This window comes from Bidens hawaiensis, unplaced genomic scaffold, assembly GCF_021521415.1.
Source record: "Bidens hawaiensis isolate Kalapana, Puna unplaced genomic scaffold, B.hawaiensis_p1.1 tig00002735_1, whole genome shotgun sequence".
Classification (NCBI taxonomy): Eukaryota; Viridiplantae; Streptophyta; class Magnoliopsida; order Asterales; family Asteraceae; genus Bidens; species Bidens hawaiensis.
The window spans coordinates 2,342,649-2,356,002 of NW_027491147.1; the positions used below are offsets into that span (position 1 = coordinate 2,342,649).

Here is a 13,354-nt window from a genome sequence, read left to right on the forward strand (position 1 = left end):
AATATAATATAATATAATATAATATAATATAATATAATATAATATAATATACATATACAAACCTGTGCAACGGGTCCCTGATGGCTGAGGCTTTGCAGTCTGGCACGAATTCTTCGTCTTTTATAGGCCAAGGTGTATCGCTAATCGCCAACCAAAAACGTCTCAACACGTCATCTGGTGTTTCGTGTATGCTCTCCGTGTAAACATGGGCGGTTATATCCTCAATTGTGTACAAGCCTAGCGCCCTGACAAACTCCTCCATCGAAAGATAACGCCAATTCCCGAAAATACGGAACCGTACCTCCGCCCGGCTGGTATCCGCACCCTCAACCAGCATCTGGACCTGCCCATCTCCCTCCGGGCGTGGCCTGAAACAATATTTACATGTTGGTTAAATCTACTTTATTTATAAGTTAATTGAAAACGAAAAAAAATACTTGAAAACGAACGTAGAGTAAAACTCTAGCGTGAGAGCCCGGTACATTGGCTACTCTGCGGTAAACAATCTCTCCCACGGTGTATCCTTCCCAACAATTCTTTCTATCATGTCTTCCGCCCGAACCATTTTTATAAACTCCCTAGACAAGGTCGAGGAAGGTTTTGGCTCCGTTCTCCGAAGTTGCGTAAACCGGATATAGTAATCGGACTCTGGGTCAAACCTCAAATTCTGGTAATCATCAAGTACTTCGTCCCCTTGAATGTATTTATCCACCATCTATGCTTAACATATAAATATAACACGTTATTGTCAAACCCGTAACCCAAACCCGTAACCCAAACCCGTTTCCTTGTCAAACCCGTAACCCAAACCCGTTTCAGGGTCAAACCCGTAACCCAATCCCGTTTCATCATCAAACCCGTTTTCTAACCATCCCGTAACCCAAACCCGTTTCATCATCAAACCCGTTTTCTAACCATCCCGTAACCCAAACCCGTTTTCTAACCATCCCGTAACCCAAACCCATTTCATCATCAAACCCGTAACCCAAACCCTTAAATCCACCAGTTTGATTAACAAACCCGTAAACCAAACCCGAATCCAAACCCTTAAATCAACCAGTTTTCAATTGTTAATCCAAACTCGATAGGTATGCTCAAACCTTAACCCTTAATCTAAATGAACACCTATATCAAAATAGAGTAAAACAGAAGTATGATAGTTACCTTATTGTTGCCAGGTCGGAGTTGGTGTTGTTAAAGAAAGACGAAGTTTGGGACTATTGGGGGATGGCGAGTTAGGGTTTGTGTTTGAAATGTGGTGTTGTTTAGAGTTTGAATGTGTAACCTGATGGGGGACGGCAGGTTAGGGTTTGTTTTACTTCGATCCGCGGCTGATCGCTCGATCCACCGCTTAGTAGTATTTTTTTTATTTAACTATCAAAGGTATAAATAAATTTTATATCAAATAATATTATATATTCATAATATATAAACAGATTTATATTAATAAAAACACAAATTTGATATAGAACCAATACTAAATTACAAATTCGAATATATAAACAGATTTAAACTAATAGCAATACAAATTTTATATTAAACCAATAATAAATTACAAATTTGAATAAATACATCAAAAGACACTGGATATTACATCAAATTCTATACAGAGACTAATTTCTAAGACCATCGTCTGATAAGCACTCCAAAAATAGCATCAACACAGCAGCTCTTTGTCGCGGCTCTCCACCCACCAGCAAGCAAGTCACCGGAATCTGTGTCGGCCCACGGCTACAGGTTTACCCCACTAGAAATGGCGTATAATCATTACGCCCGGGTATCTCTGTCGGTCGGAGCACTCCAGCCACCAGATATGTCAAATCCGCAGCACTCTTAGATACACCGGAACTAGTACCCTATACAGATACCGTTATGCCCGCAGCACTCCATCACCTGGTTGAAGCCCTTGCGATCTATCATGTAGTCATGAAGAATTTAGATCGGCAAGGCGACAGTTTGGTGTGACACCGAATTCATCAAAGATCGGTGCCATCTTCCTTATTACATGGAAAACCCCATGGAGGATGATACGGGACTTTATTATGTCGCTGACCAATGCTTTTTCCCACAATCACCAAAATCCCAAGTAAAGTACACTGTTGGGATATATGAAGGGGGGCTACTAAAGTGTTCTTCCTGCTCACGGCAGTTGTACTGGTAGCTCAAAAGTTAAAAATAGCATCTACACAGTCACCACTATTATTTTTCTAAATATATGTAAACAACCGAATGCAAAAAATATATATATTTTTAATCTATTTTATATATTTTATTGATAAAAACAACCGAATGTAATTTGATAAATATATATTTTAAAAATCTATTTTATATATATTTTTAATCTATTTTATACATATTATTGAAAAAAAACCGAATGTAATTTGATAAATATATATTTTAAAAATCTATTTTATATATATTATTGTTATTTTGTAATAATAACGGACTCCAAAATAACATTCACACAGCCACCACTATTTCAGAACGAAATTATTATGGCTGTGTAGATGCTATTTTCGGACTCCGTCGTCATTATTTTCCGCCAACATATGGTTTTATCTGGGACTTTATTTTGTAATAATAACGGACTCCAAAATAACATTCACACAGCCACCACTATTTCAGAACGAAATTATTATGGTTGTGTAGATGCTATTTTCGGACCCTGTCGTCATTATTTTCTGGTGGTGGTGGTTGTGGTTTTGGTGGTATAATCTGGTGAAAGGTTGAGCGTTTATTGTGGTTTTGACGAGTTGAACGGTTAGAACCCGTGGGTATATTACATCTTCAAAAAATAGATCGGATCGGCGACGGATCGACCACTAAGCTGCGGATCAGATCTGTAGTAGAAACTGCGACGGATCGACCACTAAGCAGCGGATCTGATCTACTTTTTGAAGATATTTATTATTATTTTAATATTTCTGGTAGTATTTTATATTATTTTTAAATTATATATTTTAACCTGATAATTTTAATTTTTTTTAAAAAATATATTATCGATAGTATTTTTTTAAATATCATTTCTTATATTTTTAAATAATTTTTTATCATGTTTTATAAATATTATGTTAATAAATATATTATTTTTAAATATATTATTTTTAAATTATCATGTTTTATAAATATATTATTTTTATATTATACATTTTATCAAGTTATTTTTATTTAAAAATTGTTAATAACACAAACATTTTATTACTAATTATTGATAATAATAATACAAAACATTTTATTGATAGTGTCTCAAACATTTTACAAATCATCATAAATAAACTGACTCTTCAGTTTGCACTCGCCAGGTTTCCCTTATTCGCATATACTCTTTTATACGATCTTTGTACAAAGACCCCCATTCGTGCGCCGCTTCATTGGCGTATCCTTCCCATTGACGTGCGGGTAGTGGCACGGGGAAATTCCCTTCTAATTATATGTTGAGCCAATGATTATCCTTAACATTTAACACTACTATTACCGGAATCTGAGATAGTGGTTCCGTACTCATTCTCATTGGGAAGTAACTCTCACTGGAAGTTAGATGGAGATTGATTAAAACACAGTCATACGTCTGAGCCACTACGTGTCCGTGCCCAGGTAACGTAAACCACCTACTCTTTTGCTGGAATAAAGCAGACGTTGAGTAGTCCACGAATCACGAACCGTGTCATAATTACCGGTTACCTCGTAGTTCAACCAATGGCTCCACCACGACTTGTTAGTGTCCATCTCATTCCTCATGCTTGCTCTGACCTCCTTCCAGTTCATTTGACGCATGCCTAAGCCGACAACGATTGCTCTGAAACCGCAATTACCATCTGGCTTTACATAAATGAACGGGTATGCCCAGGTAGGAATGAGGTGCCTATAACTTTCTATGACTGGGACGCCCTTTGGGTCCCGCAGTAATGGAAAACCAAGGTCGGATGGAGTCTCTTTCTTTTTAGATGAGCGTTTCGGTGGTTTAGGTATCTTAAACCGGGCCTGAGACTGGGAACGCGACAACGAATGGGTGGGGGTTTCGAGTGTTGGTTCCTATGACAGAGAGGGGGCATAGGAGCTGTGTCTGTGGGGATCAAAAGACGGGGAGGGGGCGCAGGAGCTGTGTATGTGGGGATCAAATGACGGGGAGGGGGCGTAGGAGCTTTGTTTGTGGGGATCAGTTGACGGTGACGGGGAGTACGAGCTCTGTCTAGCGGTTTCTCTTTTCTTGGCTTGTTGGTTTCTCTCGTTTCTCTGGCTCCTCCTTGTTTGATTTCCCAGGAAGAACAGACATTATCTTTGAGAATAGACTTTTTTTTGCATTCAGTTGTTTAGTCCTAGAACTTGTTTTTTCACATCTTCCAGTTCCGCTTCATAGTCTGGTTCTTCGTGTTGAACAGACGCCGGACTGAAATCGAGCTTCCTCCAAAAGGGGTCTATGTCTTTTAATGGAATGCGTATATTGTTAATAGTGTACCAGTTAAGCTTACAAGCACACGACAAGCCCCATGATGTTTGTAACCGGTGGTCGCACTCCACCCCAATATCTTGCAATGTGTCAAGCAAAGTCAGCTCTTTGTCAAGTTTAGCGATAGCAAAAAGTGACACCCTGTTATGTAGCTTTTCAAACAAAGTCAACTGATGGTACTTCTTGATCCTAACACGGGAGTCTTCAAGGGTCGTACTGATTTCTTCCATTTGGGAATTCACGACTTCAAGGGAAAACGCCGTAATAGAGTCTAGCGAATTGTTCGACCCCGTAAGGTATCTCTTCAAGTTTGCGTGCTGGCCCTCTACTCTGTTTGTTGTATGCTTGCCGAATTTTAGTTTGTCATCAATCCAGCAGGACACGAACTTCTTTTTGTAGGGTACCAACCAGTTGTCACGAATATAATACCAAGCCTCTACAAACAAATAATAAAAAAAACAATTTAGGCAATGTACATCTAGAATCTAAAATCATGTGTACATACAGGACAAAGACTTACCACGTCTGCCGTGTCCGGCTAACGTTGCTTCCATTTGACCGCAGTCGTAGTCGAACATAGCTTTTGTTGGCGAATTGTACAATACTTTCCACCAGTAATTGAAGGATTCAAAGATATCTGTCTGAAAAAGACTCTTATGTTTTCTCTGTTTGTTCTGCATGATGTGCCACCTACAAAGGTTTTTGGTAGCATTGGGAAAGACTATTTCACAGGATTTCATCAAGGCTTGGTCCTTGTCAGTCAGGATGACACGCGGCTCCCTACAATCGACGAGCATGTCTTTAAGTCGTTCCAGGGCCCATGTGAAGTTACACTCTTGCTCCTTAAAGATAACTGTGTGCGCAATACAGAAAGACTTTGATGTCGACGTCACACCAACAAACTGAACGAACGGCCACTTGTACATGTTGGTGTTGTACGTCGTGTCAATCAACAACAAATTTGGGAAAGCACGCCACATGGTATGCGACTTCTCGTGACAAAAGAAAACATTCTCCGTCCTATTGGTGGAAGGGTTCTCCCATGTGTAAAAGGTAAACCCATGGGTTTGAAGAAAGTTTCAAGTACCTACGTTGGGTTTAACAAAAAATTAATAAATATTACAAATATTCTTATTAAACATCATAATTATAATAAAATTATTATAATAAAATGATATTATAAATAATATTCTTATTAAATCTTACAGAATATATATTTTTTATATATGATAAAACAAAACAATATATATTCAAAATAATATATATTAAAAAGACACTTACAAAATAATACTCCCTCCATCCCATTATAAGTGTCTTAGTTTGATTTTCAAGTCTTTCTTGTTTAACTTTGATCGAAAATATTTTTGTTTGTGTTATATAATACTTGATGTAAAATATATGAATTGCGTGGGTTTTAAATGTATTTTGCATTGATATAATTTTCATCAAGTATTATATGACACGAACAAAAATATTTACGGTCAATGTTGCAAAAGAAAGACTTGAAAATTCAAACTATGACACTTATAATGGGACGGAGGGAGTAATATTCAGACAACAAGTACCCGCATGGGGGTTTCACCAATTTTATCTTGGTCATCAACAAGCTTCACGACGTTGTATATATCCCTAGTAATACATTTGTTACCGGGAAAGCTTTTCTTTAGGGCTGACTTAATTTTAGCAGGCCTCAGACCCTGCCTATGCAACGTCGCAACCATATCAATTTCCTCGTCGGTCAGTTTCCTTAGTGTCGGGTGCCCCTCCTCAAACAAAACAGGATCGTGGTTGTGCGTCTCGTTGACAAACCTCTAGCTTCCAACAACGACCTGGCGCATTGTACCTCCCGACAAGTTTAAATGGACAACCCCTTTAAATACTCCCGGTATGCCTCATCGTTGCCTTGAGTTTTGGTTCCCCACCTCGATTGCATACAAGTTCAACACTTCTCTCCCTTGAAAGTTGGACTGAGATAACACAACCATGCTCACGTCCTGTCTTCTTAACCCAATCCACCAACTCGGCAACAGAATCAAAATACTGATATCAAGCAATGTAAATAAAGTAATATTTAGTAACGTGTTGAAAAAGTATAATAAAATATTTTTTTTTTAAAAAAAATAGGTCATACATTATTAGTTACATAAGAAAATGTCGTCTTCCGTATGTAAAGATCACCATCATCATCATCATCATCATCATCATCATCATCACCTCCTTCGCCGTGAGCCTCTTGAATGCCATCAACGACGTTGCTCGTGACTGGTCTTGACATGTATGGTTGCTCTCCTAAAGGTAACTGGTACGAATTCTGGGTTCAGTAATACGGACTGTCTACATGTAACTACTGCGAAGACTGACCATAAGCCTCCTCGACTCTGGCCTCATATGTATTCGGCGATGTCCTATTATCCTCCGGCCACGAAGGGTGACTACCGCCGTATATGATATACCCCTAATAAAAAATATTTGGCAAGACAACGTATAATATTTAAAAAATAACTAACGCGCTGTTTTAGTATATAAACACACTAAATAACCTGGTCAGGATTTAGTAAGTCGTACTGCTCGATATTTCCATACCCCGGCTCATGGTTCGAGTCGGGAAGTTCATTCAAGTCTGGCAAGCCCGACTGCTCCGGCTGATCGTTGTATGCGTAGCCCGACTGCTCGTTGTTCCCTTCACTAAACAAAATATCATATAAGTCCATTATATTTTAACAAACACAAATACTTTCTATATTTTCACAACGACAAATATTGTCTACAATATTTTGTTGATACATGTTGAGCAGAAGATGATAAATGTAGAGAAAGGGAGACGGATGTGCCAAAATTAAATTATTGTCTTGATCATGGGCGGATCGATTGATCCTCAGCGTACTGGGTATGATTTATGACCGATTTGATCTGCCGATGTTGACGTGCACTCAATAAGCGGCGTATCGCCAAATCCGCCGCGTATTTGATACAAACATAATAAGACAAACGCTTTGGACATAATAGGACAAAAACCCGTAATCCTCCGCGGATCAGGTGATCCGCCGCGTAGTGGGTGGGTGTTTTAATTTTTGGGTGGTGTCTCTTTTTAATCGATGGGAGCCATGCAACAGTGACCGTACGGTCCCCCATCACTATAAAACATAAGGATATGATGGACATTATTTGATTGCTTCCTTCGAGCTTTTCTATTTTTATGGTTTCATGGTTCTCACATAACTATGTATGATCCCTTTAATTGCCAGATAAATAAAATGGACATTGCTTGATTGCAGGGGTGGATGTAGGTTAGTACGCTAGGGGGTAACCTCCGTTACCCCTCAACTTCTCGTCGGTAGTGTAAAAAAAATAAAGTTTAGGTAGGTTTTGTGCTTCGTTACCCCTGAAAAAAGATAACGTTACCCGGCCATATGCGTTTTTTAACTCAACCAATTTAAAAATTCAACCCAACTAAAGCCTAAACAAATGTGTAAAGCCCAACTAATAAAACACATTAATCCTTAAAATAATATATGTTACATTTAAAATAATATATATACACTTATTAGGCTATATTTTAGGCCTCACAAATGCTCTATCAAAACGTTTAAAAAATCAAGACTTGTTAGAAGCGTCTAAGCTGATAAGCGGGATAAACCGAACATTGAATAATCTAAGACAAAACGGGTTTGACAAGATGCTGGCTATAGTAACATCTTTTTTGTGGAAAAAAAAAAGATTAAGATGTTAGATATGACGGAAAGTTATAATAATCAGCGAAACCGAAAGAATATCATTACTAAGTGACATCATTTTGAGTTTGAAGTTTTTAATACCGTTTTGAATATGAAAATTCAAGAACTTGGAAAAAGATTTAGTGAGGTCTCAACTAGTTTGATAGAAAATATGTCTGATTTAAATCCTTGTGATTCATTTTATACGTTTGACATATCGAAGATAGTGACATTTTCTAATATGTATCCGAATGACTTTATTAATGAAGAAAGAGAGTGTATTTCGGGTGATCTCACGACCTTTTATCACACTTTGATGATCTCAATGTTGAGCTGAGCATTAAACGTTACCCATGACATTTGGTTCTAGATCCGCCACTGTTTAATTGCTTAAGTTGTTCAACCTTCGTCCTTTGCAGTTATTAATTGTTTTTTGTTCCGTTATGTGAAGGATACGTTGACGAATAGAAGTTCCTTGACCATTCGCATTCGAGAATCAATTTCTATCTAAATTTTTAAATTTTAAATTATTTTTCATTTTTATTCGAATCTCCATCTATATCTCTAAAAATATCTTAATTGTGATTCTCTAAACAAAGGGTAAAGTTAAAATAAAAATGGGAGACAAAACTAAGAAGTGTGAGAAGAATTTGTGACTACACAAAAAACCTCTTAAAAATAAATTCAAAAAAATAATAAAAAAATCATAACTCAAAATATAAATAAAAAACGAAAAATAATAAAAAAAACTAAAATGTTTCCGCCATCATTCTCATTAAAAAAAATAAAAAAAACTAAAAAAAAGACACAATGTCAATATCAAAGACACAATAACCAAAAATGAACAAAACACACAATTATAACTAATAAATGACACAATAAATTGCAAAATATAACACAATGCTGAACAAAATATAAAACAACGTTGAGTATTATAACATAATATAAAGAAAAAAAACACAATCAATACGAAAATAAACACAAAACAAAATAAAAAACAAAAAGACATGACTTTTTTCACTTACCATTGTGTTTTTATATGAAAACGAGAAAAACGGTAGAAACATTTTTTTGTTTTTTATAAAATTTTGAGTTATGATATTTTTATTTAATTTTTTAAATTTTTTAGAGGGTTTTTTGTATTGCTACAAATACTTCTTATTCTTTTTTATTTTGGTTGTCTTTTATATAGAATAACTTGACCCCTAAACATATGCTCACTATTTCACCACGTTTGTAAATTAAATATTAATTATACGTAAAGCATTTAGGCTTGTACCTTAAACATTTGAGTTTGAAACCTCAAGCGTGGAAAAAACAAAAATAAATAATGAAATAGAATAAAAATAAGAAGTCAAATAAAATGTAGATATAGATGTAAAGAAAAATAGATTTTCTAGAGAGATGTATTGCAATAAAATGATAATAATTATTACACAAGTTGAAAATGTTATGAATCACCGACGATTTTTGTATGACACTATTTGTCAAATTAATTATATAAGTTTGTCTCCAAAATAGTGTTTCTAAACAGTGTTTTGGTATTATAAATACCATGTATTTATAACGAGTAATTTGCATCCAGTAAATTCACATTCTTACCTTTTCTTTATTCTCTTGTTTCTTTGTTATATTCAAGTTCAAATATTACATCAATAATTTTGTTATAATTAGGGCTAATATTATAACACGTGTTCAGCACGAGCCGCTTATATCCTAACCAAGAAAAGTAATATGCACAAAGGTATCCACATAAGCATCATAAACACTTCTTTAATTATATACATTGGAAAAATTTATATGCATATACATATACTAAGTAGTAATAATATTGTGTATAAACATTGTTATTAAAATTTGATAACTATTCAAACTTTTCATTATGCATCTAATTTTTACTTTCATCGCAACTAACTTTATTTATATGTGCACACTAATATTTCATTTAAAAGTTAGATTTATTTATACTGACAATTCTATTCTTATTAGTGTGCATACTAACTATATATTTTATGAAATAAACTTTATTTAATATCTTATTTAGTATCTTACTTTAAAATAATTAAAATTATACACACACACTCACATACAAATGGTAATATTTCTGTTATAAAACGGTAATATAACCGTTGTAAAACGGTTATAAATTTTCACTATAAATAACCAATTATCAACTCCTTTTCATTTACAACAAACATTCTTCTTCTTAAGTTTATCCAAGATAAAGCTTTCAAAATGATTCACCCGGTTTTGTTGTTGGTCACTATAATGCTTATACTACTTCTCATTCTACTTTTTAATCTCCCACCTAAAGATTTCGGCATTTTCTTTTTCTTTTATATGTTTATAGCTCTACCAATGTATTGTATCTCAATGTTGATTGATATATATGGATTCTAATATTTATCTTATTGTTTGCTCTATTATGTTTAGCAACAAAATGTCAAATATCTCAAAATTTGAATTCCCTGCACTCAACATTTCTAGAGAAAACTATATGTCTTGGACAGTAAATGTTAAAAGACATTTGAAATCAATGGGTGTGTTAGAAACAATCCAAGAAGACAATGATTTCTCTGAACATGATAATGCAAATATGATGTTTTCATCTATAAACATATTGATGACTTACTACATCATGAGTATTTTAATTGTGATAACCTATATATGATATGGGAAGATTTGAAAAACAGATTTGGTCATTTAAGGGAAGTTTTACTTCCTACTTCTAGAGATGAATGGAACAGTCTTAGGTTACAAGACTTTAAGAAGTGGATTCGAACCAACTGACACAAGGATTTTCAGTCCCACACATCTTCTTTATACCGAATTTGCTCAAAGCTAGAATTTTATGGGTATCCTAAATCAGAGGAAGAAAAGTTAGAGAAAACTTACTCCACGTTTCATGCATCAAATATAAACTTGCAAACACATAATCGATTGCAGAATTTTAGAAGATACTCATATCTGAATGCATTACTCCTTGTAGCAGAGAAAAATAATGAATTATTGATGAAAAATCATCAATCTCATCCCACAGGCTCATTAGCAATACCAGATGCAAATGTTTCTCACAACAATTCTCATAAAAATTCTGGTCATAATTGGGAACAAGGTTAAATGGAACACTAATTCTTATAGTCGTGGCCGTGGTCGTAGCCAGAGAGCCAATAATTACCATGTTCCACAAAATAACAATTCCAACCAATACAATAAATGGAATGAAGCTGGTAGGTCCGAAAACAATGGCACTTCTTGTTTTAGATGTAGAAGTACAAACCACTGGTCAAAGGCTTGTCGCACAGCTCCACATCTATGTGAACTATACCAAGCCTCTCTCAAAGGAAAAGAGAAAGAAGTGAACCATGTTGATAACTTTGATGATCTCAATGCTGAGCTGAGCATTGCAGACTTTGATGTGGAACTCTGAAACAAATGTTGTTTGACGACGATAATTATATGCAATTAAGTGTGTTTCTCATTATCTTTAATTATGTGTTTTCCTTTATTTACTGTTTGTTTTTCAATTAAATAAAGTTCTTATTAATATATTATAATGTCTTCGTTATACACTAATTATTTTACTTAATATTTTTAAGATTTAAAATGAAAATTACTGGAGGACAAGATCAAACAAATGAAGAAGATATATGTATAGAAGATAGTGGAGCCACGCATACTATACTTAGGTCTAAAAAATATTTTATAAACTGAAACCAACAAAAGGGATCATCAATACAATATTAGGTCCTACAAACTTGATAGAAGGAGTGGGAAAAAACTAATTTAGGATTACCAAATGGTACAAAGCTCAAAATAGAAAATGTTTTATTTTCCCAAAAATAAACAAGAAATTGGTTAAGTTTCAAAAACATATATCATAATGGATATGGTACTCAGTCAAGGACTGTTAGTAATGAAAAATATTTTCATATCATAAGCAAAGATCAGATATTGGAAAAACTGCCAATGCTCCATTCTGGTTTACATTATACATATATAAATGTGCCTTAAACACATATGGCAGTCAAAGAAAATTGTTGTGATATCGGTATCATAAATTTATGACATGACAGATTAGGCCATTCAGGATCCACAATGATGAAAAGGATCATTGAAAATACACATGGGCATCCACTAAAAGATCAAAAGATCAACAAAATAGATAAAATGTCTCAATGTACATATTGTTCTCTTGGCAAATTAATTACAAGGCCTTCGCCATTGAAAGTTGTTAAAGAAACACCAATGTTTCTTGAAAGAATTCAAGGTGACATATGTGGACCAATTGTTAGTACACGGTTTTGCGTCTTGAGTCTTTGTATTTGTCGTTAATGTATTTGTCGTTTTGTTTAATGTAATAAACAATGAACTAATCTTGTAGTTCGTTAATGTAATAGTCTAGTTCGCTAAGAATGTTTAGCGAACTAGATCTAAGTTAATTCCCTCCTGATTCGTTAAGGATGCTTAACGAATCAGGGGGTGTTTCGTTAAGTTATTTTCTATTTTATGTATGTAACGAATTGGATGTTAGTTCGTTAGGGGATGTTAACGAACTAACTTCATCGTCTATTTATAGTGAACACTGTTCACACATTAATGTAAGTTTTTGAGATTTAATTAACGACACTCTGCCCAAACTCTCTCAATCTTCATACTAATAATATTAACATTATACTCACTACTGATAATATATACACATACATAACATACAATCAATCGTGATAATGAGCTGGATCCAAGTTTAGAGTTAATCATATATATCAGATCTGAGATCTGTTTAGTGTTAAGTATTGATTCTAAGGTTCAAACAAGTGGTATCAAAGCTTTCAGTGCTCAATTACGCTTGATTTGGATGTTAAATAATGTTATCTGATTGGTAATTGATCTTATTTATTGATAAGTCTATGTTTGATTAAGTTTTGAATCAAATTGAGATTAATTCGATGGATTAAGGAAGGATTGGATTAGATTTGTGTTTGGTATGGTAATTGTGAACTTTTGGTTGACTGTAATTGAAGTTTGGACTGTTTTTGGATAGAATTTGGTTTGGATCTGGTTTTGGCCGAAACAGGGTATAGTTTTAGTGCAATTGGATTCGAGATATGTGTTAATTGGTTACTAGAATTGTTGATTTGGTTTCGCGTTGTGATGAAGAATATTTTGGTAATTGATTTGTATTATTTGGTTGAGA

At 34.6% G+C, this 13,354-nt stretch overlaps 1 protein-coding gene across 1 annotated transcript; it reads right to left on the minus strand.

The window, feature by feature from the left end:
* Positions 1 to 4,302: 4,302 nt before the first annotated feature.
* On the minus strand, positions 4,303 to 5,427 carry LOC143620923 (protein FAR-RED IMPAIRED RESPONSE 1-like). The gene is made up of 2 exons (XM_077092493.1): positions 4,968 to 5,427; positions 4,303 to 4,883 (listed from the first exon to the last, which is right to left on the minus strand). The coding sequence occupies exons 1-2, from the start codon at positions 5,425 to 5,427 to the stop codon at positions 4,303 to 4,305; spliced, it is 1,041 nt and encodes a 346-aa protein (XP_076948608.1).
* Between the last annotated feature and the right edge of the window lie 7,927 nt (positions 5,428 to 13,354).

Excerpts from the sequence above, each read along its gene's own strand:
- LOC143620923 (XM_077092493.1), bottom strand. The coding sequence starts at position 5,427 with ATGTGGCGTGCTTTCCCAAATTTGTTGTTGATTGACACGACGTACAAC. Across the intron at positions 4,884-4,967 it reads AGCCGGACACGGCAGACGTG|AGGCTTGGTATTATATTCGT; the intron begins GTAAGTCTTTGT and ends ATTTGTTTGTAG.